Raw genomic sequence first — 27819 nt, 5'->3', positions numbered from 1 at the left:
CCTTTTCGATTTCCAACTGTCGAGGGATCTTTAACGTGCACAGCCTGTAGCATACGGGGCCAAGGTTTATTGTCACATCCGAACGACTAGACTCTTTTTCCATGTCAGCCCCTCGTACCTGCATCACTGACATCACTGAGCTATCGCGGCTCCCTATTCAGGTTCAGTATTCAGTATCGATGTTTCAATTATACGTAAGTTTTCACTTGTACTTGAACGACTTAAGTTATAAGAAGGGACTCAGAGTCACTACAAGAGCAGAACGATATTGTGTTGCTAACGCAATAATGGGCGAAAGGCTCACAGTACTATCACCAACCGAATAACCAGTTCAAGGGAGGTAACTATAAAATGCCTTACAAAATCAGACCACTTTAAATTATGATATCTAAGCAAACGTTAAAGGGAAATATATTTTCACAACGTAAAAAGAAATTAAATCATAAGAGATGTAACTCGTGTCCATTCAACAAAATAATTATACGGACTCACTCCACTAAAACATTCCATGCAAATAATTGTATCGAATGTAGTCCAGGCTATTTTTCGAAATCTTCTTTCTCTCTCCCTTTTGGGGTTTTTGCATGCCTATTTTTGAGTAATTTTGGTCTAGATTTGGAATTTGATGATTATCTTTAAAATTTGGTGAGATGATGAGAGACTTGAAGGCGGAAGGCTAATTCTAAAAATTGTCGTTTTGAGAACTGCCAAACTCTAACGAATGAGTAAACCGGAAGTAGTCTACTTTCAATTTTAGTAGCTCAAAATTTTCATGTTAATCATAATATATTGAATATTTTAGGAGACATTAAGAATTGGTCAGGCTTTCATTCAACACATTGGAAAGCTTTCAACGATATTTCTGGAAAAAGTTGTTGAAGGTTGAATTCCGTGTTTTAACATGGGAAGAGATGGCAAATGAGTGAGTGGAGTGAGTCCATATATAACAAGAAATGAAGTTTTTACGCCAAATATTTCTCCCCTGGACTTGAAAATTATGAAGCCCATACACAACAAGCAGAGTGCAAGGTGGGAAAATTAGTGAATGCTGGAACTACATTGCTTCTTGAAGTTTGAAGCTGTCATTTCTTTCAGATTTTAAAAATGCGATTAAATTTCGAACGGCTGAATATACTCGTTGCCTGTACATGCAGTGATCTTCTTTAAAATGACTACTCCACTATGAAGGCAAGAATATTTCTTACCCATGGGATTACCAACAATTGTCAAAACAATTCTATTGCCTAACTAGCACCACAGAATATAGCTTTATTAAATAGAACGACTTAAATTAGAATTGTCCATAATTTTATGCTACGCTACGAAGTACCTCATTTGTCCACAAAAATATTACCATTACCAATAATTACCTCCATATTCAAAACCCTTGCACTACAATATTGACATTGATATCCATCTCACTGTGTTAGACCAATGTATGTCGATTTTCAAAATCATTTTGTGACATTTTTTCTACTACAGTTGTAACGAGAGACACACTGGTATGGGACATCGTATTCAATGATCATAACTACAGTGTTACGAATATACGATTGACCTCAGGTCCGTAGTCAGACATTGATTGCTCAGGGTGGAGGGGGTTATATATCCGGAGGGTAAATAAGTATTTGGTCGCAGTAATGAAAATGGTCGGTTGTCAAAATTGTATTCATAAAAGGGGGGCAGGGGAGGCGGTAATCTATTTTTATTGGAGGCAGGGGGAGTGGTGAATTTAGTTCGTCATGCTTTGCGATTATTATTCGTTATTCAAGCTAAACTTTGTGCTTGATGACCAAACTTAATCTAGCTTGTAGATTTGTAGTCATTATATTTTCATAGTTCCTTACAGTTAGTGGTTGATTAAGCAGCAGAGATGGATCGAACTGATAAATAGAAATTTAAGCTTTGAAAATACCCAGTCTTAGAATAACTTTGCATTGATAAAACAATAAGTTTGTCAGTTCACTTTTAGTATAAATTCGCTTCGCTTAAATTTCTTTTTTACAAAAATGTTCTGTAATTGGTTGAAAATTGTCCTCTGTAGAATAAATTTTCAAAATGACAGTATTTATGCGTCTATGTTTATATTTCTCAACCAGAGTCATTCTAAGGCTATTAAATCTATTTTGAAGCTGATATTCCAATTCACATATAGCAATCGGTAAAATCGATACCTCTTGTATCTATGTTGTTTCTTTTGAAATAATGCACACACTGTAAGGTTAGATAAATATATTTAAATAATATGAAAATAAATCTAGATGTGTTAAAAAATATATAGGATTCACAACAGCACAGTTACGATTAAGGTTATAATTAGCTAACATAATGTTCAAATGCATTTAACGTTTACGCAAAGAAAATTCGGATTCACCTTTATATTGCGTTCATGGTAAAAATTGAACATCTGTCTTTATTCGCTTCGCCGATGCTTTCTATCATTGCTATATTAATAGTTGTACTAGTTGCTTTGAACGTTATAGAGATCGGTGTGTATCATAAATATACCCAAAAAAATCAGCAATCTGGACTATGATAAAACAATCATCAGATATTCAGAAAGAGTGATCGTGATTACATAACAGTAATACATATTAGTCGCATTCGTCGTATCCATGCGGTTGTGAAACCTCTGAAATGGTCATATGATGCAGATTATTAATGTTTATCACATTCTTTACTGGTATCTGTGCAATGTTTATCGTTATTATTAGTTATTACATCGTTTCCGCTCGTATTACACAATATCCTGGTAAAGGCTTTACGCATGTGTTTATTTACAATACCATACACTATTGGATTCGTGGCGTTACCCACAAAAAATGTATATCGCAAAACAATATTACTCGTGGCACCAAAAATATCAAACCAAAATGGCATCCACGAAATTACATAAATGACAGTGCACAAAAACAACATTTTCGCCGTTCTTTGGTGTAAATTATGGTGACGACTACGCATGAGCGTGGACATCGACGTCGCAGATATTCTGGTAACTTCCGTTAAAAGCGACTCTCCCGTACTCGTCGACGGCGCTGTACGATCACTCTTGGTTGTAACACTACTCGAAGAACTGAAACCGGTGTCGTTCGAGTTGAAACTCTCAAGTTTATGTGTTGGCGGGGGTGGGAGATACTTGCGAACGGGTCCGTGATCGGGAACGATAACTTTATTCACATCACTAAAATTAGGCATTTTGAAGTTTGTGATCTTCGTCTGATGGGCAGTGACATAAATGCTGGTTTCGTACAGTCCGTTTGAAGATAAGCTCTTTTCACTCATTTCCTTCTCTAACTGCTTGAGCCTTGATCGTCTTTGTTTGGCTCGTCTCCACAAAACCAAATACACGATGGTATAAAAAATCATGATCATGATCAGGGATATGAAAAACGACAACATAAGTACACCTTGGTATATGTACGCAACCGTTTCACCAACGATGGACGTCGTAAAATGGCAGAACGTGGTTTCGTTTGAAACATGGGGGAATGAACAATTGATATCTTGAACGTCCGTTGCAGGCACCACGGCAAATATTCCTATTGAAGGAAAGGCTAAAATCAAACTAACTGTCAGCACCACAAGCATTCCTTGATTGACGTTTTGAACGCTAAAACGTTGGGCTAAATGACACACGGCACAATAGCGTTCTACGGCAATTGCTACCAACGTCATATTTGACGCAATGATAGCGAAATGTCTCAAAAATTCCACACCTCGGCAAACTATGTCCGATTGCACCATATGAAGTTCATAAATTAATGTGTAGGGCATTATGATGACACTTACTAACAAATCAACAATAGACAGCACTCTGATGAAAGTGTTGGCCGCTTTCTTATCACGCCTTTTAAAATATACTATCAGAACTGGCAAGTTACCTGCTGTTCCCAGAACACAATAAAGGCCCAGAGTTATTGCGAATAACATGTATTCCGTAGACCATATAAACTGTAGTTCCTCACTGACGTTTGCTAAAGACTTATTTTCCGATGGAACCAAACCATTATTTGGAGTCAACATTGTCCTTTAGTTGAAGGAATCTCACTGTAAACTTATTTACCTTCCGGTCTTAAGTCGTAAGTACACGTTTATGACCAATTATCTCCAAGTCACGAATCTGTCTCCTCTAATTCTCCCACGCAATTGTTCAGCAAAAAGCTTTAAAATAAAGAACGATTTGAAATTCCCCCTGAAAGCACAATAAAGTATTGGCTACTGTCGTTGAGTTGAGAAATAATAACTGTAATTTCCAATTTCTTACTCGCGTGTACAAGTAAGTAAAGAAAGCTGATACCGTGTAATTAATTAGGAAAAGCGTGTTAACAAATGTTATTATTTTTCCGTTTTCTTGAAGAAAAACGAGGATACAACCAAACCAAACACTTGACTGAGATTGGCTCCACTTGAAACCACTTGTCACTTGAGAGATGACATTGATCAAATATCAATAGGCACCATAACTTTAACTTTTTCTTCTTCCAATTACATCTGAAATAAAAGCGGATGTTATGTTAAAATACCAGGGATATCAAGATGCCATTTAATTAACATTGTTTTATTTAGACACACGAACGTTTCAGATATAACAGATAACCATTTGGATTGCAGACCACAATGTGGTCCGCTGAATATTCCTTGATTATTTTTCATGTAACACTTGGGTTATATAATATAGCCTATATATGCCTTTTTTGCTTTTTTGTCGTCCATTAAAGACGTAGACCTTTACAGTCCACAGTTTCGTACAGTTAAGTAGTGTGCGTTTCTGCAAATTCGCCATTTGACTTTGCACAGAGCATTATTTCTAATTGCTCTCTGGAACTAGGATGTACATCTTTTATTGAAACCTAGAAATATATTACGAGTATAATGTTTACTGAGACATTATGACGTTATGGTTACGATGTCTGCATTCGTTGTCATAGTTGGCGAACAGACTTGAAAGTGGGGGCATATGCATATTGTATATATGTGGCACCTAGTTTCTGTATTTTGTATCTGATTGATTGATTTCGTCCAGTGATAAACAGATAGGAATATGATTGTGAAAACCCATTTCCTAGTGTGACATATCATCCCTGGCACCAATTCACTACTAGAACACCTCATGCAACATGTATCAAAGATGAAGACAAGTTCTCGTGACAACATGATATATAGGGGCTATTGCGATGTATATTCTGATGAACGTACAGCTGAAATAAATACGAAAAAATTCTAAAGAAGACCAAGGATATAAACATTTATACATCCCACTGCAGGGACGTCGTTTCTTGCACAAGAAGACGAATTGGGTTTCGATATGATTTTACGCACTAGAGCCGACGGTTAACAACCATTGGCAATAGTAGAACAAAGTTAATTGTGGTTATTTAAGTTTTTTTTTTTATTTTAATTCAAGATGTTTGAACTATTGTGAAAATCGGCGAGTATTATTGCACATGTAATTAAATTTAAACTCCTCAACCGATAATTGAGGAAATCTTTTTTTCTTTTTCATTCGGAAAAAAGAGTTGTTATCACTGATACAGTTTTCTTTAGACGACATGCCATACTAGTACATAGTTCAATAGGTCTAAAACATACACTTATTTCATGTCATTGAAAAAATAATTGTTTGTTCTGATTTCAAATGATATTGGAATAATTTTTATACAAATTTATAACTACGTAACAAGTTTGGATAGAAAGGCACAATGAAGGTGAAAAAAGAACATAAAATGGAGCTATAAGGCCAACGAAAATCAAAAGTTGTCCTTTTAATAATGGTTTGGTTTATCTGAATCATTCCCAACTTGAAGCGATGTATCCTTAGTTGAAGACTTAAAATTACTTTAAAACCGAAGACATAGGTAACTGAAAAAATGCTGTACAAAAGCTGTCGTCATCATTTTTGATTTATTCTCATACACAGTGGCCGAGCCAGGTTTACGTCCGAATTTCTATCCAAGTTATGATATTTTTACCCGAAAAACATGCTTTGGGGCTGCGAGGGGAGGGGGACCCCCTTGCAACAAGCCCCCCCCCCCCCCACCCCCCCTTTTGGCTCCGCCACTTTTGCTTGGACTAGGATTGAGGTCTGTGGTTCATTGTGATTATCTTATATAGAATTATTCGCAAACGAAATATTATACCCATCCATATTGTTAGTCGGCACATTCAGTGTTTTACTTTAAATCATCAACAGATAAACATTTTTTGTATTGTAAAGTTCTTGTGAAAACACGATTCTTCGCGCACCGATGAAACATTTGTCTTATATTTTGTTTGTGGGATGGGAAACGGCATAATGATTGAGTTCTTTATTGTCATCAAACAATGATACAATCATTTAAATTTACTTTACTTAGCAATAATAACATAAACATGTCTTCGAATTCACGAGAATTAACAAAATACTCAGTCTAAAGAGCACGGAAATCGAAAATAAAAATGTTTTCAAGTGAGGACGTCAAGATGTCTGCGTGTTTAATTTTATACACTCGATGCTATCTTTAAGCCCGGAAGATGCTAATGTCAAACTCTGCAATCATTTCGTAGTGATATCATTCTGGTTAGGACCAGACTAAAAGTTTCACAGTTTAAGTGAGTTGCTCCAAAGTATTTTTTGCAGAAAAGTAGGAGGTAACACTCCATTCATTTCATTTCATTTTTTTCCGATCAATTTTTGATTTGGTTTCTAAGAGATAAAATGCTAATTGTTTTACCACCAACAGTGCTTTGATGAAAGGTTTCAGATGCGATGCGATGCGATTAGCAATGATAAGATATTTTTAACAGAAAAACCTTTCCTTCAAGAGTACATTTTACATTCAAAACCAAATTGAGAATTCAAATTGACCAATTTTTTTTCTCCAACTAATTTCCCCGCGGATATAGAAAGGAAGAAAAATCAATTCCAATAAGAAAGAAGTTTTTATAGGAAGTCGAAAAATGACAAACGATTGCGCTCTGTGATAACAACATTGGAGAAATCAGAATTTTCTCAAGACATGTACTTTTGTTTGATGGAATTCACAAAATGCCATACACGATCAATTTTTGATATTTTTCGAATTTTAGACCAAATTCTAATACACAGAGCAGCCATCATTCCATTACTAAAAAGGAATTATAAAAAATAATTGGACAAACTGGAATCGACGACTTCTATATGATTCTCACCGATTCCTTATTACGACCTTGCTTGACATTGTGAAGATAGATTCTTTCGAGTTCTGGACAACTTACTCAAAATATGACCAGAAAACAAATCTACGACGGCCAATGACATAATATGACTAATAATCGCTGTTAATTAATTGGTTGTTTGACCAATGTTACAAAAGCTAAATAACAAATAAGTCAACGATCATTTAAAAGATTTTGCATATTGGATTAAAATGTGTATGTTCATCACAGCGAAAGTGACAACAAAACAAATTTATTAATGAGAGACCACTCTTTTCACTAGTCAAAGTTTTGTTATCTACATCCTGCAACATAACCCCGGATACCACGTTTCCTAAATACCCACACGAATTCATGAAATAATGAAATCCCATAGCCTTATCATTTTAATGCATCTGTAGCACAATATTCCCTTTGAAGCAGTTATTCACACACGCACTATCAACGGTTTTGTAAAACTAGCATGCGTTTAACAAGTACCAGAACCTATTATACAGGATTTATGTTGAATAATAGAGAGTTCTAATCCCTTTGATTATTTGCAATTTTATTGATTTGAACTGTTTTATTTGCAGGGATTTAGGAATGTTCCTGTAGAACGAGAAATAATTGTAACATGCATTGTGGGCCTACATAACAATTTACAATGTAACATTCAAATGGCAATGCAAATTGTTGAAATGTTGTAGAATAGCGTGAATCAGGAATCACGAGTGACCAGGAAGTAGTCATCTTTACTCTTTATTAAGTTTACATGTAAATAGGTACTTATGGTAAGAGAAAGACCACAGACGAACAGAATTCTGTAACATATCGACAAATCTCGATGAGATTGATTTTTTCTACAAGAATACGACCGCATCAATGCAGACAGGGCGACTTTCGTACATGGCTAGCAATGAGTCCATTACGCCAAAGCCCGTTGTTACGGCTTTTTTGTGTATTCTAATAGTTTTTATATATAGCTGATGTTTACACGGACTTGAACTTCTAATTGACTGTTCACGTTGTTTGTTTGCAACCAAAATCTATGTGAAGTAGTGGCAAACGATTACGTAATGCCCAGACTGTTTTCTTTAAAATTAAAATGCATTGCCTTCAAACTGATTTACATGTAAGAAAATCACGAGTTGTTCAATGGGAATCTGTAAACAGTTTTCGAGGACAATTGTCAAATTTCTGTTCAGCGAAAACTAGCTTACTCCCTGTCATTACAATTGTGTAGAGGCCTTTGAAGGCTTTGTTGCACAATCGCATCTTAATTTCAGAAATGGAATTTCTTTTTAGCTAAACCAATCAGATATAGTGTTCGAAGATCACAGTCAAATTTTGAACCTTCAAATCTGCCTTGGAAAGTAAAAACACACTGTCATTAACGTTGTAATGTTCGTGTTCATGTCGATAGCCTCAAATTTACATTCCTACTCAATCTAAGAAGAGATATGTGGAAACTTAATCTAATTAAATTTAGATAACAATTTCATATATTTTGGGGTTTTCTGATATATAGTCTACAGTGTAATCGAAATAGTTTTCTACCACAGGCCTGTCCTATAATGATATTTGTTAAACCAATCAAAGAATGTCATGTAAAACCTGATTCTTGATAAAATAAGGTATTGTGGGATAGCCAAACCCAAAGAGGCTGTCATAATTCCTTACTTCATCCAGAAAAAGGTTTCACATGATGCGCCTTGATTGGCTGAAAATACTACCTTTGGATATCCCTTTGGTAGAAATCTGAAAAGAAATTGTGTACTACATTTCAAAGCTTGAATCTCGAAACCTAAGAGCTAATTGATGGTAATTAACCTTATTATTACGTGTCAAAGATTTTAGCTGCAGGAGTTTTAATAATAATCGTATGTAGACATCTGCTAGAATATTGATAGAAGACGAGGTGTTTAAGGCGATATACGTGTATGTAATTATCTTATAGTAATTATACTTAAAGTAAGTTACATATTCTCTTCCAGGATACCATGAACATAAAATTCAAAATCTCAAACTTGGGCAGTAATGGTATATATTCGGTTTACCTTGTGTCATAACTAAACGACAGAATACCTGATTATTGTCTTTAAACCCATTTGACATGAAGGTAAATCTTACTAAGTTTTAGGGGTTTAACGAATTTAAGGGATTCTGTTGTATAGTAATGACACCAGGTAAGTTCACTTGGCCAAGTTTGATAATCTGAAGAGGAAGTATTTCTTTAATTGAGGGTTATATTCTTTTTCCCTATTTATTAGCAGTTGGTAGAATTTAACTTTTGTTCCCTGTGTCATTTTTCATGATGAACATTGATCGTTAGTTTGTCTGAACTTAAATAATATACAAAGTTCTAAAACTTATCTATGCGTCCGTCATTCAATGAATGAAGCCTTGATTTTCCAGACTACCAACTGTCGACCAATCGTAATATTACTTCGTTACTTCAGCCCGGAGTAGCACCGGATAAAATACCCGGGTATATACCGGATAGCGTCCAGGAGTAGACCGAGAGTTGTCCGGGGCCTCAGTCCCAGCATGTGGGTTACGTCCGGTTGATTTTTAGTAAGTAGAGGTAAAGGTCAAAGAGAATTCCAGAGTTCTCCAGTTTCGGAGAGGGAATTGTATTCGTTTCAAATGTAAAATTACCAAACTTCTATTAATAAGGACATTAGTATGCAAATTCAAATAACGACCGAAACATAGACATTTATCTCAACTGCCATCTGTATTAGGCAGAAAATTTGAACGCCGATACTGGCGTGTTTATTCCAAAATTATGCAGGATATCATAATTTATGTTCTATCAGCTGCTAAAGCAAGTTAAACACGACCATATCCCAAGTGTTTCTGTCAAGCAACTATCTCATCCCCAATGTAAAAGCATTCACATCTAATTTTCAGTAACCCTAAGAACACCAACCAAAACATACCAAAATCAATCTATCCAGCACAGAACTCTTTGAAAACAGCAAACGCATGCCACAGTTTAATATAATGGCTTATACTTACCAAGGCACTAGAATAAATTCTACTTAGGATTTGGGCATGATTATCATAATATTCTTTCTATCATGCAGATTTGCGACTATAAGATTCTTATGTTCAGCGAAAATGAAGGAGCTAATTAAAACTCAAAGACTAAATTTATGTGAAATAGTGTGATCAAATCGTTTTCTGTGACGTCACCTTTTGACTAGTGATGTCATGTGTGGATTATTTTCCTTTTTAAACTTTTGAAAGCTGGAATCAAAGTTTATTTACACATAAATCTAGGCTTGGTATGTACTTTCATAGATCTAAAGAATCTAAATTTCTATGCCTTTACTTTCCATGGTATTCAAAGAAAAAAGCCTTTAAATTTTTCGTCATTCGCATTACTACTTAACTTTGATCGTGCTACTATATAATGACAGTTATAAATATACCAAGAATTGCTTTATCACGTCCCGTTATGTCAAGGCATTTGATGAAACTGTTAACGGAAATAAAACGTCACGCAATTTTAAAATTCCAAGAAAATGACATTATAAAGGGACGGACATAACGGGAAGTAGGCTTACTATATTATACGTATTTATCTTGTATGTTATATAGACACAGCTTTATGGAACAACTGTTTAAAGTTTTTAGCAACGTTTCGACGTGTTTCCCTCGTCGTCCTCAGGCACATGTATATCTTACTCACAATTGCTAAATGCCATTCAAAGATTTTATTTTGTATGATCAGAGCGCTGAATGAGTTCGTCTTGATATTTTTGGAAAATAATGTGAACTAGTTTTTTGCATTGACAATTAAAACATAATACAGAAAATATATTATCATACCGTGTCGCCGTAAATAACTATATATTCCAAACAACTTTTAAAACAACCGAACACCATCATTGGATGTTCCTTTCATGACTCTTCTTCAACTTTCCTTCTGTCACGTCTTCCCTACACAAGACACAAATCTCGTGGATAAAATGGATCCAAATCGAATAGATAATCCTTGAAAAACAAATCGCCTTTTGTCTAACTTCCCATTTAAACATACAACGTGAACAGAGCTTCAACCAACAATTTTAAAAATTCCTTCTCGAGCTGATCTGAGGTGTAGATTTCAACACTTGCCACAGAATGTTCTCTCAAATCAATTGTAGATTGAAAATGATTTTTTTTATAAACTTTGTGGACTTCTTAGGCCCGTTTCCGTGTCATTTGTGAAAGTTTAAGCCAATATTTTCCTTCACTTCTGCTACGTTTGAACAGATATTAACAAACCACACTATCGTCTGCTTGAGTTGGGATTTGCGCGCCAAAAAATCAATACGTATTCAGTAAAGACGATAATATGAAGAAGTGATGTCGAGACCAGACTAGTTATCGATACATTAGCGAGATAAATTGAGCCGAAATATACAGAAAATATGTAGAGACAAGAGACAAGACAAATTCATCAGACACATCGATCTAAGGTGGGAAATTCTGAAGTTTTAAAACTGTTCTAAATAGAAATGCAATGTCGGCCTTTGAAAGATAAATGTAATTAAGTAAAATATTGATGATATTGGGATTACTTCACCCGCAATTAGCAATTCAGTCATGCAACCAGCAATAGTCCGATAAAGTAAAAGTTATGCACAGAACTGTACAAAAGCATATAAATATACAGAGAAAAATCTATTTAGATAAAATTGTACACTGAATCACACAAGAAAGATCAATAAGCCTATACTTTGTAGAAGTTTCATTATTTCAAATTTCACAGTAACGTACTAAAACTATAAAATCTACAGAAAGATATAGCACATATTACCACTGTACATTATAATTTTACACAGCAGTACAGTTCCTATATACATTATAATTTTACACAGCAGTACAGTTCTTATATACAGTACCTTACAAACGTACCTTTACTATTGATAGAAAAGGTTGAACAATTTGCACTAAAAAACATAGGAAGGTGATGATAACAAAAAGGACAAATAAACCTTTCTGAAAGTTGGGTATTTAATCTGTTTGTAAACGTGGTGTTTTGCTTAATATAAATAATAATGAATTTGCTTAAATTTTTATATTGAATAATTAGATTTGAGAATTCGAGCGTGTAATCAGACTCTAACAAGAGTGCGTTTAAAAACAACACATTCGACATGCTGAGCAATCATTTAGCATAAGACCAATTCAGAAATTTGTAAAAAGATGAGCTAAATCACACATCTTTTAAGAAAATTCGAATTTTTTTTGCAGATATAAAACATGCCTCATTTAATTGATATTAATTCAACATCAACAAACCATATCCTTAAAATGTAAGCCAGGTATTTAAAAATTTGTCTTTTTTTTCTTGTAATGCCCCAAGCTCTTATTACAATGAAATTACATGTAGTTCAGTCTGTATTATATATTAATCTGCGGAGCGGACCTTGTTTTCAAATTCGCCTTTTATGAAGTTAAAAAAAATTGAAGATTGCAATTTTCTTAAATTTTTCTGCAACTTATAGTTTATGAGTTATTTAAAATGTGCCTAAAATATGTGTTAGAATCCACTGAATCAATTCAATTTTTCAAAAGTATTTCTTGGAGTAATCTTTCAGATATCTATGAGAGGCTTACTACTTTCTTATACTGCCTCGACAGTTGTTCCCCAATTGACTCAGTCTGTCCCCTATTTGTACTCTGAGTTTCCAATCTACTTGCAACCGATTCGCTTATTAACGATGATCAACACCATGTAGTGATGATATTGCCAAATCGGTGGCATTAGAGTAAATTCTTTGTTAAACGGACAAGCGAACAAATTGTTATTTTAGCTGATTCTCATTCAAAAAGAATAAACAACAAAATATGTTAAACAGAGACAAAATGTATAAATATTGGCACTAATCGGAAAACTTTTCTTGTAAGTCTCCAAAAATCTAAGATCTATTTTAAGCAATCGGTTTTAAAACAAGTTCATGATCAATAACAAGTATTGAATAACAATCTGGAATATCCAAAGAAACATTACATTCTTAATAGTGTCCAGAAGCAAACTTACATTTTGTAGAAACCCGAGGAAAATGTTATTATTTTTAGTATATTGTGTTTTCTAGTACGGGCGTCTTTCAAAAGGTACAATAAAAATCAAAGTATAACCAAAGTTGCTTAAACAGGTCAATATAATAAACGAATCGAAATAGCTTGGACCATTTTTTGGAAATGTGAAGCCAAAATAAATGGCTCTTCGGTTATTTTTTACTTGTGCAACTTTCATTGAAAGTTTTTGCTTTAGATACAGACTGTACATAAAGTTTCAATGTCTTTACTGCTTTTATTAGCCTAAACAGGAGCAGTCGAACACTTTTAATTCTTAAAAGATCTATAAACAATTTTTTTAATCTTTTGCATGACTGAAGGATGATTACTTTACGTTTGGTTAGATTACCAAAAGTCAAAATTTTAACTTTCGGATCATGTTATAAAAGACAGTCCCGGAAAACCAAAAAAACGTGATCAACCGTAGAAAGAATACGTGCTTTTAAAGGTGGTACGAGGTCCGGTATTGTATCGACAATTCCAAACAGTACACCATAACGGACACCGTATCTCGTTTATTCAAACCTTCAGGTGGATAGTTCACAAATTTGGCTGTGAGAATATAAGATTTGAATCGATATGTAAAAGGTTGGAGTGGCTTATCGGATTAAGGAAAAAGTCAGTTTTTGTGTTTATAGAATTTGAACAAATCCTAGACAAATCTCCGATTGTCTTCTTCTAAAACTCATTGTCAACATAAAAAGTGACGAATTTCGAACAAATTAACAATGCTTGTGAGACCCTCTTATGGCGTAATTCCAAAGTAACATGAAAGTTTCCACGCGTACCAGGCTAGAAAAGTAAAATGGAGGTAACATCACGTTCCAGTCATCCGTTGAGAAAAATATTAAAATCTCAGTAGAGACACGCACGTGATGTTCCTTAGGTGGAGCTCCTGTATCAATAATAGTCCAAATAGAATAGTCTCATGAAAAGCGGAAATTTCATTTTTTTATGATTTTAAATGTCAAATTTCTGCCAAAAGATTTCTTGATTAAAATTTGAAATTTTTACAATCAAAATCTCACCGAGAACAAGTTTGGCTTAGTTACAGCTGTAATTATAAGTATGACCAAAACGGTGATGTCTTTTGAGCTGAAGGTCCTATATAAATGATGTCTTTAATCTGAAATTTTATTAATAAAACCTGTAAAGAAGCCGAACAAAGGTTTCAATTGTCCAATAGCCCCTTGCCACATATCGGACGTTATGTGTAGAAACCCATTGCTAGTTCCCTTCTCAATTCTATCATAGCATCGTTGCAAAAGTACAATAAACTTAACAGCACATAAAGTGTAAAGTATATCTTATTTTAAAATAAACAAGTGCCTTGAAAGTCTGTGAATTATCACGCTTTGATCTCGCTCGAAGGCAATTTTGAAACATATTTGAAACCTTAAAGTATAATTAATATCACGATGTAGACTAAGTTTTGTTCAGTATACGTCAGAGGTATCATAATACTAAACTAGATCAGTGTTTAAAGATAGGGATGGAATTGCGCTAGAATAGTTAATTGTGCTATTTTTACTTTGATGCATGAAATTGAATAACCCGAAGTACAATCACTTATCAGTTATGAGTTTTAGGTTTCTGGGAAGGGAGGGTTTGATTCTCCCAAATGTACAGGCCTAGGGTGGAGCAGACACTTTATTTAGAAATTAGGATTAAGGGTCTTGATATTGGGTTTTCTTCTGTTCTTATTCTGAAATTAGAAAAAAATAAGTATAGTATCTGTTATATGCTGATTGTTATTAGTTTACTATTAACAATATTATCATTTAAGTTCTTATTTTTGGGATATGCAACTATCATTTTCTACTTATAGACATGGGAGAATTTCTCTTGAAGGCTCTTATAGTGGGCATGAACTATCTTGCTTGCTCGATTGCTGGTTGTATTAAACGGGACAACAAAGGGTGCTATGCCTACATTATGATGAATATTTAGTCTTATAGGTCTTGCTGTATTCAATGTCTCAGTCCAATGGGCTTCCCTAGATTGACGGAATTGGTAGTTTCATCTTCGGGCAAGTCAATTTCTATACGCTCAATTGGGATTAGGGCGAGATCGTCTATTGAATGGTCGTCGAGGTTGAAATGATTAGAAACAGGCTTGTCTTTCTTTAATTTGATGTCTGACCAATGAGCATTAAAGCGAGTTCGTAAATTATTCTTAGTTTCTCCTACATATTGTTTGGGGCATTTCTTGCATGAAATTAAATATATTACATTCGAATGTTCACATGTTAGATGTTCCTGGATCGGGTACCTTTTATTCGTAGAGTTGCTTACAAAATAATGAGTTTCTGATATAAAGGGACATGTTTTGCATCTACTGGACAAACATGGAGCACTTCTTAAACCTGGAGGTACTTCGGCATAAAGTCTGTTTTTAGCTGCTATCTGTGCTAAGGTGGAATTTTTTCAACAAGGTTGTAACTACTGTTGTCTCAGGATTGTCAACAATTAGGTAATTTAAACATAAATGGAAATACTGACTTTAAATTTCAAAATACGAATAATAATGATAGTCCGAGAATGAATTGCGATTTGGAAAAAAACACGTCATGAAGTCTTTTTTTGTTTATTTTTCTTTTTGGCTACAATTACAATCAACTGCGCATCAAGCTACAAAATAAAATGAACATGTAATTTAGTCACTCGTAAAGAAAATAAACGTGTTAGTGTAAGTATATAATGATATAGTTACATGATGATATTGTTATTTTGGTAAACGATTTCCATTATGAACTGTCTGATAAGCTCGTTATGGTTTTGTAAAACTGTACATATTGCCGTCATATTTCAATGATGAAAGCTTTTAACTTTAAGTATAACAATACCATTGGCCCGCATTACTCTTTTAATTAAGTTAGAATCAGATAAATAGGTGATGACGTCAGTAACTATCCAATCTGAATATTAGAGATGAGCCCGGCCTACCTTCTCGATATTACTAACGAATGGAAGCTTGCATCATTTTGTGCATCTCCACAATAGTCCATGTATTATACCTTGACTGTAATAGTCAGCTTTCTTGTATAACGGAACTAACTTAACAACTATTGTATGATCTCTGTACGTCGCTGACGACGCATTTGGTATTTTGAAGCATTTGTTGGTATTTTGAAGCATTTGTTGTGCATCTGAGTGCATTTGTCAGAGCCATAGGTGGAATGTTTTTATAGGTAATAAGGTTTTCTGAGTGTACCTCTGAATTTCAGAATGCTACTTTTCCCGATGGCGTTGGTAGTGTTTTGACAGCATGGGAAACGTATGTTAAACGGGAACGTTCTTTCCTCTGCACCACAAAACTACATAACCAGCGAAGTTTTAGTAATTTATGGCATTGTTGACATTTATTTCATCGCCATTCTGTTGCATATTTTGGATTCAGAAACCATGAATATGCACTTCTCTGATAATTTAAAATTTGTAAAGGGATTTTGGACGAAATTTCCAGGAAATTCTAGAATCGAGTTATCCAAATTCTTAATAGGTTACATCCCTTGTCTATATGAACTGAATGTAGAATTTTTCGTTGCTTAATGTGCAACATTTAAAATGACACACCATTATGTTCTCATTATTATTGATTCGATGTAGACTAATTACATTTGTAACACAATAATCATGTACGTAATTATGAGACCCAAGAGTACTTTTATTATAAACACAAACTTTCGGTTTATACATAACTACTTCCTGTCTAAAATACCAGTCAACTTGTATTTAACAAATGAAAGCATGAGTATAGCAGGAATGTGGTTTGGAATAAAACCCCGTCTTCGAGAGTTTTATGACATAAGTGATGGGACTTTCGTTCGAAGCATATACTGTTTCTCCTCTAAACACCACAAGAAGATAGAATTGTTGCAGGAAAGCTACTTCAGCATACTCTTTAATTTCCAATTGTAGATATTGCTCAATTCACATATGTTCCACCGGCTCGACAAACTGGGAGACTAGATTAGACCCCGGCCTACGACTAAAAGTTCCTTTGATCTTTTCAAATTGGTTTTTTGTTGTCACCAATGCAGTTCAGAGGACCTGGCATGGAAAAAGTGTCTCCTTGCCATGACAATATATGGATGCCCCTAATGTGCTGTAAGCTGTGTACATTTTAGACACGTCGACTGAGTGGACACTGTTAAAGAGGTAATTCCGATGTCTTGGCAAAATTGTCCTCATGTTCTCAAATTATCAACCATAGCTGCCTTTATCGTTATGTCAAGGTGACGGATTATTGTTTTGAACAATTCTATAGATGTAAATAACTTTAATGAGCTATTATAACGACCACATAACTTGATCTGAATTCGGTTAGAGCTCACGTTTTTGAAAGAATAAGAAGTAGAGCACAATCAGCAGTGTTTGTATTAATTGGATAATACTCCACAAGGAAGTAGACCCTTCTACTAATTGGAATTTTCCATTGACCACTGTGAAATACAAGTACACGTTTTGTAAAAGTAATATCGAACGATATAAAGGACGTGAGGCTATTTAAGATTTGTTAGACATCTTAAAGGAATATTGGCATATTTTTTTCAGCTTGTAGAACTGGGTTTAACAGCAAATCGAACCAAACGTTCATCTGCAATTGAATAGCTGTAAAAATTGGCTGTAGTCTTGGGACATGCAGACAGCCCACATTTTAAAACGTTCATCAATTTACATAGTGTAAATTTTGTGGACCCTGTTCGGCCTCTCAACCAAAGTTTCCTAGAATCGCCACTGTTGGCAATGACAAATATTTTTTAAATAACCGATGATGGGTAGTTTGTAACGTCATTTATTAGGCGACTGTATACCTTCAAAGTCCTCGTAGTGAATAATTGTAATAGTCCATAGGAAACCCATTAAAAATATTAGAATTAGTGTAAAAAGTGCTGGAGGAGGACTTCAGTGTGTTTTTCTTTTACTGTTGTACTTTTTACAAAGCACTTCCGGTCTTCCGATATATCGGACAAAGACTTTCAAATTTATAAGAAAAATATCATTAAAGGTGAAAGCTTTGAACTTTGTGACTATATATACTCAAGTCTCAAGAGATCGGAGGGACTGATGGCTATAATCTGAAGACTCGTTTGCTACAAGCTGCACATGTACCTTACGTAACCTTCGAACTTATGTTACTGTGTCAACGAAGTTGCCCTCATTACATACTGTATGGTGTTGCCTACCCTAAAAGTTCTGCTAGGAGCAGAAAAGCCAACATGCTAACTCTTTTTAGTTTCATTTCTAATAATTGTAGATCGGAGGGGGCAATCAACAGGTTCAATTTGCAACAGAGTGAGAACCTTTAGAAAAAAAAAACGTTTGGTTGCAATAAAATTGACAAGGTTGCTTAAATAGGATCAGTTAAAGAAATAGAAATAAAATTTTCTCAAAACTCATCTTATCCAACTCAAAATTCTTAAAATGAAAAAAACAATGAAGTAAATGTAAGGTGTAATCAAACACGTTGAGTGATCGACCCTGTTCGTTCTCTGTGCCAAATTAAATACCTTATACTTGATGAAATGATCATGTACGTATATTGATACAGACGATAAAGAAATACCTTGTTATTTCTGGGAATTTCGATCAAATTGAGAATCAAACTAGGGTGGCTTTCGGTCAACTTATCAGACATTTAGATAACAAAGTCATATACACGGCGAAGTCAATGTACGTCATCTGTAAACATTTGATTTAAAACAAACAATCCAACCAAACACAAATTTAATTCCCCCGGCTTCTTTTCGCATATCAATCACGGTTCAAGAAAGACAACAAGCCAATGTCCTTCCTAATGTATTTTTTAAAAATAGATTACCATGTTCATATTTTTTGACAGGAGCTAAAAACATGCGTGATTCGAATTTAAAATCCCGAAAAAGCGGAGGAATAGCGGATTCGTTGTGTAGAAGCAGCAGAAGTTTGATATATTTTCATTAGAATAATTTCCTATACGTTAACCATAAAACTTCTTTGACCAAAATAAATTAAACCAAATTGTGTTAGGTTTCTCTTATTGACAATTGTATTTTAACTCCACGAAATGTTGTGTAGATCGCCACATTCGGGACCCCAGACTGAACGTTATGAATCAATAAATGGATTTAAATCGGGTGAAAATAAATAAAGGGAGGGAATGTCCGGTGAAATAAGATTATTGACCATGATAATATTTATTTATATTGAGTGATAGTCATATATCAATACGAGTGTAGCAGATACAGAACACTAATTCAATAACACAGTTGACATGATCTTAAGACCATTACATCATTTCTCACGCACACCAGTAATTTTAATAAGAAACTATAAGTAAACATAACGAGAACAATACAAATACGTCTATCTGACGTTCATAAACTACTGGTAGTATGGGAATCAGGATAATTCATATCAACAGCAAAGTTTGAGCTTTCGTAATTTTATCGGGCTGATATACTCATACGTGAGTCAATACAGGAAGGATTTGCAAAAGAAATCGTATACAGGAAGCGCAGACAAAGTAATATGAATAAACCATACTGCTCTGAATCAAATTCAAAGAACATACCTCTATGCGAAAGGATTTGTCATATCTGCTTCAGCAACCCTTCACTAGAGGATTTGGACCGTTCGCCAAAACAATCTGATCAATAAATCGATCGATTCCTGCTTTTTCCTACCGCTTAGGTCTAAGACTCGATCCACTCTTTGGAAATGGTAAACTGACGTTAATTGCGATTTTTTGTTGCCGGTTCGCTCAAATTAACTTATTTCATCGAGCGGTAAGATAAAAACACCAGTTGCATGCAGTCGTTAACAATCCAGTAGCTCCTAGATTCTGTCAATCGCAAGGTTTATCTAAACCACCACTCTCCTTTAAGACAAGGCTCATCTTAAAAACTGGTCATCCTCGCCGAAAGTGCTGATTAAACTATTCTGGTAAACCTCAATATTTCTAAATGCTTTTGACCGATTTATTAGGTTTCAACCTAATGCGAAATGATATTGAGTTGTCCAATAATACTTTTAATATAACTAGAACAATACTCGACGGGAAGGCTTCCAGCAAACAAAGAAGAGAAACCAATGTAATGCTACATTATGGACACAACGCCAAACCTGATCTACATTTTTGTCTTTTATTCAGCACAAATACGATGGCTGTTGGGGTAAAGTGGGTTCCTTTTAGAAAGGAGAATAATAATTGTATCCTCTTGGGGGTTTAGTAGGACAGTCCGTTAGAGAGTTGGTTCATTACATCATCTTTGATTGCTTACGTCGAACAAGCGATGGTCGTGGATTTTAATCTTGATAAATGTGTAAACGTCATAATTCTAATCGACCCATCTTTAAATGGGTACGAACAATTCGGGAAAGATCAATGCCAAGAGGTTCGGATTTTTAACTTAAAACTTGAATAATTATGGATACACATGGATAAACACTATTACTGATTATGTATTTAATATATCTTAAATTGTGTCGTAATTAAGCCACTGTATTGTGTTATCTCGTTATTTCTATCCAATAATATCTTTGCGATTACAATTCTCGTGTGACACATCATATAGAACAATCTTTAATTTAGTAATTACTATAATAATGGAATCGTAGATTAAAGACCTGAATTCGATTCCTGAAACTAACCGATAAAGGAATACGATACTAGTAATCTGAATGTTGAATTTCAGTATGTCAACAACTAAATAAGAAAACAGGACATTAACCAAATTTCAAATCACTTTTTTTTAATAAATGTTTTTTTTACATCTTTATCTTTGTCCACTTTATGTATAGTTATTTGGAGAGAGGTTTATGTTCATCCATGTATAGTTATTTAGAGAGAGGTTTATGTTCATCCATGTATAGTTATTTGGAGAGAGGTTTATGTTCACCCATGTATAGTTATTTGGAGAGGTTTATGTTCATCCATGTATAGTTTTTTGGAGAGGTTTATGTGCATCCATGTATAGTTTTTTGGAGAGGTTTATGTTCATCCATGTATAGTTATTTGGAGAGGTTTATATTCATCCATGTATAGTTATTTGGAGAGGTTTATGTTCACCTATGTATGTATAGTTATTTTGGAGACGTTTATGTAACATTTGGATATTTATATAAGTCGATCGAAGATGTTTATGTTCATGGGGATCCATTATAGTATAGTCGACCAGAGAAGTTAAAGTACATCCTTAAAAGTCGATCAAAGACATTTATGTACAACAATGTATTATAGTCGGTCAGCGACGTCTATGTACGTGTACATTCGTGTATAGTCGGTCAGAGACGTTTATGTACAGCCATCTATAGTCGATCACTATGATATTTAATATTTCGACTTTTAGTACAGTCAGTTCCTTCCTTCGTGACCTATTTCTATGGAATTTTCTCGGTTAAAATGAAAAAAGTAGAAAAACATTTTAATGACTGGTTTTATTGTTGTGAAAACTTGCAGTAATGGGATTGTGTTGAAACAATTAAAATTGGTGACTTTTTCTCAAGACTTTGTTTTATATTGCTATCTTTAAGGATAAAAATTATCCAGTTAATCGATTTTGAATAATATAAGCGTTTCGGTAATTCGAATTTGATGTGCATCCTAACGGCATCGAGCGTATGTGCACACAATATCCTTATATGCGGCGCTTTTTTGTAAATAGACTATCGTAAACTTGGTTCATATTTTAAATATCATTCTGTATAATGAGCACTTAACCATTCTCGTTGGGGTAGTAATTCATGATTCTCTTATTCAAGGGAAATAATTCAATCACGAAAAAAGTGGCTTTTTACAAATAAAATGATCAAATTCTACCTCTGAATATACCCTTCTCATTCAAAAGGATATGCTAGATTAACTTATTAGTTTGCGTCTAATATCCTATACATAGGCAATATAGAACATCACAGCGTGCAATATAGATAAACAACACTTACCTTGCTGCAGTTGAACTCATTGTTTCCAACCTAAAACTTGTACTCACCGGAATATCATGACATCTGAATATTGTGCAGGTTACATCATATACAAAGTGGAAAATGAGAATTATCATAAACTCTGTGTAAATACGCTACAGGATTTATCAAAATACGAATTAACACATAAAAGGAACTGCCAATGTTTTAGTTTGCATCAAATGTTTATAGATGATTTCATATGGTAAATAAAAATAAAACAAGTTGGGGTTACCAGACGTTTCGTTGAAATCCTAACTAATGGGATTGTAAAGGCATTTTAAAATAGGAAAAAACATTGATTTCCACCATTCGATTTTTTAGTCAGACGTCTGTGGTTCTTGGAATTCCACAGAATATAGAACCAATTGTGCAATAAACGAGGCTTTGCTTTATACCATATCTGCTTAACGTATGGTAAAATATCCTTTGGAAGTTAAATTTTCAAATGCGAGAGACATTTTTGTTCGTATTTTTTCGTATTAAAAATCGATTTTTAATTCAATGTGAACGTAAGTTTTGTACTCGGTGACCCTATCTGAAAATTTGAAATCGTTTCAGAATCAATTGGTAGCTATAAATCGTCGAAACTTCGTTGTGAAATTACGTTCGATGGTGTTTGAATGCACCGCACATGTTAGATGCATAATCTATCAAAGAAAACGTGTCTTATACATTTAGCTAAACTTTAGATAACAACAGCTTCAAAGTCTTTCAGTTTAGAAAAACAAACCAGAGTATCAATTTTTACATTTCAAGCTATACTCTCATAGACATTGCACCTATACCCAATTTTCTCATTTCTGCATTATCTTCTTGGACGATACATTCTGAAGGAATCGTCGTTATTCCAGATCTAAATCACGTTTTTTGATAATAATAAAGATAAAGAAAAAGAAAATCCTATGTTTCAATTTTCTACTATCTGATAAAAGCTTTTGATATAGAATATAAAATTTAATCTTACCTAAATTCAGACAGCGCTCACATCTATGTCGGATCGTCATCTAATTATCGTCAATTGAGTTTTTTTCTAATTTAATGTTGCATCATCTTGTTGGCAAAGAACAGATTCTAGGCGACGATGATCTTATCCAGTTTAATTCAAAGAAAGCACTCCATCACGTAAATTCTATTACATCATTGTCAATATGTGATAGAATGGCCAACCAGCCGAAAGAGGATGTTGGTGAAAGGACAAAAAACCAGATGATGCGACATGATGGTATGGAAATTGGAGAATGGAAGTCAATGACAATATTAATGAGGGGCATGTTCCAGTTTTGTGAAGAATTTCGATAAATAAATATAAGAGGATGGTTAAAGGTATTCAGAAAATAAACTTTAACGGTTTCATGACCATTGTAATATCAACCATCAACTAACTCAATAAACAAGAAGAAAATGTTTTAAATTGTATTGATTTGAATACCTCGGCTAAATTTATCTTAGTTGTAATCAAACCGAATGAATTTGGCATTAAATTGACGTAAATAAATGAGACAATTGACGTTCGTTTTTTTGAAATGACACAAATATCAGGTCAACTGATATTGGAATTTTTACAAAATATATTGGAGAAATTTCAAAATAAAAATTTTTGGGGATTCTTTGTGTACTGGTGAAAAAGAAACATGAAACTACAGTCAATGAACATTTTAATGAAAAAAGAAATTAAAACTTCTTGGAACGCAAAGTGGTTGATCTTTTTCTGACTCGGGACCCTGTATAGTATCTGCATACGACAATGCTAAGAAGATTTAGGAACTAGAACTGATAAAATTATTGCAAGATTAAAAGATTACATTACGGAAAAGCTTACATATTTCTATGTACAATTCGTTGATTTTCGTGGAATTAGAATCGAGTAGTTCCAAACAAACTGTGACTACGAGGTATTGATTCTGCTGCATGATAAGACCAGTTATCACCAATTATTATCACCTGGTTTGAATTTAAACTCAGTTGATAAACACTAATAGTCGATTGGATAGTGAGATTTTAAACCATGACAGCTCAGTATGAACATCCCGGTTCCGGTTTCGAGAATTAATCAGCCAAACATCCACACAAAAACTTCTTGTGACATTGAGTTGTCCAGTAGGTATTTAGGAGATAATATTTGGGTCACCCCCTCCCCCCCTCGACCCCCACAATATGGATTTGTTTGTAATGATTACGTATATTGGTGGGATATCTGGTGATAGGGTATTAATGTTTAGGTGGGAGCATTTCAATCAAACAGTAGAACAATGTTTACATCAACAGGTGGACATTGTTAAAATAACTGTTCACACCACAATATTGACCTCTGGGTCAAAGTGTATCTCGAAGTAAACACACCCATGTAGTTGTGAAATGCCTAAATTTGCTAAAATAACTGAGCTTCTTGGACTTTTGTGGGAAGTTTTGGAGACTTTGGGGATACCAAGCCTCTCATGGAGCATCTGAGAAGGTTCTACCAAGAAAGAAAAAAAACCTGAATTAATTTGGACCAAATTAATTCGCATTCTGACACATATTTTGGGCCAAAAACGTATATAAATCAAATAATAATGAATTTGTTAAAAAGTTGGGGTACTTTTGGAGTGCAAACAATTTTGCAGGGGGAGAGAATGCTTACTCCCCTGTACCTTAACTGGCACCGCCACTGTTATATAGTAATGGCGGTCTCGCAAGCAAAGCAAATCCAGCTCATCTTATCGAAACAGTTCTCGTTTGCAGAGTTCACTTTTATTTAAATAATGAACCCGATTTTGTCTTCGTTTGAACGGAATTATTTAGACCGAAACACCTGTCTCTAATCCAGCATCTGATATCTATTTGGACAGGTGTCTGCCAGTTGATAGCTGTCAAAATATCTACCAGAGACTAGAATAGAGGCAGATAATTCTATCTAAGAATTCTTGTGCTTGTACGGATAATCTTGCATGACTGGAGATAACGATAAAGAGCTTACTATTGCAACAAAAATTAAACTGTGTCGTAACATACTGTTTGAATTATATTAAAATTTGAAGCACGATCACGTATCACCATTAAATCATTTATACTCATTTAAAGAGATAGTTTTTTATTATTTCTCATTTTAATGGTAGTGTAAAACTGTTTACTGTTCTATATATTTCCTTGCAAGAAGTATAACGATGACTTTAATTGGAAGACATGAAATTTATATGATTTTCCGCTTTAGTGTACTGAAACCTATTGGACTGATGAACATTGGCAGTGCCATGCTGAAAGAATATATTATCTGAAGAAGTATCTGAATGGTATTTGCGAAAATGACGACACTACTGGAGATCGCATACGTCAAATAGAAAATCGAAAATTGAAAGCAATAATAGAAGTCTTTAGCTTCAAACCTACAGTTAAAAGTTGCTTTATCCTTTGTATAATTAAAGACACGTGTGACAATTATTGTTACTAACATTTTTCAGTTAGAGAATTCCACTTTCAGAATTAAACTCCAACGTCTGATTTTATTGCAATTCCAATGTATTCGTTCAGAATATGTATATATATAGGTTTCAGAACACCAAAGCGTAAAACCATATTCAAAAAAACGTAATGTGGAAGATGTGGTCTGAAAATCACTTCAGATAATTGTTATTCTACTGCTTAAGTTGGTAAAGCAAATGCTGTATCCCTTTCAATAGGTTTTTTTTCTTTCTATAACCCCTTTCAGGATTCTTGATCGTAAGCATTACCCTCTGTCCTCTATAAATTTACTTTTCCTTTTTGTGATGTTCCCGTGGGTTTCCTTGCAATCATTTTCATATCAGAGAATAGCCTGACTGAATAAAAAGACTTAAATTAATTTTGGTCCAAAATTTTTATGCTAGACTACACTATAAAATAATAAAAATATGAATTACCCCCTGATTGGAAACCTTGTCTTTTAAGATGTTCCATCAACAATTTCGTTTAATACAATACATACTTATGATATATTATTACATCATGAATAAGTTATTGTCCTGAAGCTGATGCATAATGAATATGGCCTAGTATTAACATAAATATTCCTTTATATAAAGAAATATTAATAAATGATGATGTGATATACCAATGTGAATGTCGTGAGAAGGGACTTTTCCAATATTGATTTAAATTATAAATAATGGTTATTTTCAGAATATTGCAATATAATTCACTGTTATTGAAGAAATAATCCGAGTAATATTTTTAAGTTTCCGTTGTAGTGACATTCTCACACGTAAGGGGACAGATGCCATTTTGAACGGTTTTGTCTCGAATATTTGTAAATAATCTTCAGAAGTGCTAGAAATGTACGAAAATCGCATAATTCCTTAAAAAATATCTCAAACTAAGAATTGTTTTTCATATTTATATAGATGTCTTATCTATATATTTCAGTGTCTCAGGAAAAGTTGAGACGTCTTTTTAACTTTCAAACGCGGATAATTCTTGACATACATGAATTTGAAGGCTCAAATTTCGACGGTGAGCTGTAAACACTCTTACTGGTTAGCTTAGCTAAAAATAAAATCTCGTTTCTAAGACTAGGGAATGATTGGTCAAAAATGGCACTCTCCCTTTAATAATATGATACCATTTAAGCGGACTTAATTTTTTTTTTAGATATTATGAAAAGTTATATAAAACGTTATGGTTTTGTACGTTGAATTGAATTAAAAGCCACGAAAAGGAATAAAATTAATCGCACCCTTTGTGTCAAATATACAACAGAGAACTTAAGTGTAAATCGATGGATTTGTTAAGGAATACCAGATTCCCCCTTAAAAACATGAAACAAGGGAGAAAGAAACAAACAGCAGCTTCTTTCAAAATCTATCTTATCCTATCCAGCTTGTCCAAATGGACCTTCCCGAATATTCGTTTCAATAAACAGCTGGGCCAACGGGAATAGTGATTTCTTCATGTACACACGCCCAGATTTCCAGACGAAAAACAACATGAAGCCAAAAATAGATATACCATAAACAGCCCAGGTCAGACGTTCGAGAATCTATTTAAGAAGAAATTACATCTCGATATGGGGTTCCAGTCTTCGTTTACTGTCTAATGACAACAGTTGTCATAAAATTACTATTTACTACATTGAAGCAGACTGCAGATCATTGAATCCCTGTATATTTTCATTATGTCAGATTCCTTCTAGAACGGAAATAGAATATCCTTCCCCAGAATATTATTCCAGAAGCATTATATTACTAAAAATAAGCTGGCACTTCTATAGTATTTCTCTTAGTACCAATGTCGTGTATCGAAGTTGAAGTGTCTGCAAGGCGTCTATACCTCTCACGGAAGTAACAATGATTGCTTTTCAACAAATTTTGCATTCTAAAGCATTTTGTACTTCACCACAAGATTCCATATATTTTCGAAATATAACTTATGGGTTTTAAGCATCTTTTTTGTTCATTTAAAAAGACAAGGATTATTTGTATTGGAACTAAATCGCTTGCAGAGCAGGGCATTCTCACCCTTCTATAACACTTAACACCACCAATAGACTTGATTTAGTTTGGTTCAGATCAACCTAAAACAGAACACACTGCACATTAGTCCGAAACTTTTGTAAGAATGCTTCAAATCAATTATATTTTTCATAATTTTTCTGTTGTAGATCCTCTAAGACCTAATATATATTACGTCCATG

The 27819-nt window shown here is 34.1% G+C and overlaps 1 protein-coding gene across 1 annotated transcript; it reads right to left on the bottom strand.

Moving 5' to 3' along the window:
- Nucleotides 1–2658: 2658 nt before the first annotated feature.
- LOTGIDRAFT_168534 (hypothetical protein) lies at nt 2659–3675 on the bottom strand (the record flags this gene model as incomplete). The annotated part of the gene is made up of 1 exon (XM_009066412.1): nt 2659–3675. The coding sequence occupies one exon, from the start codon at nt 3673–3675 to the stop codon at nt 2659–2661; it is 1017 nt and encodes a 338-aa protein (XP_009064660.1).
- Between the last annotated feature and the right edge of the window lie 24144 nt (nt 3676–27819).

This window comes from Lottia gigantea, assembly GCF_000327385.1.
Source record: "Lottia gigantea unplaced genomic scaffold LOTGIsca_76, whole genome shotgun sequence".
Taxonomy (NCBI): domain Eukaryota; kingdom Metazoa; phylum Mollusca; class Gastropoda; family Lottiidae; genus Lottia; species Lottia gigantea.
This window is presented reverse-complemented; position numbering and strand designations above follow the sequence as displayed.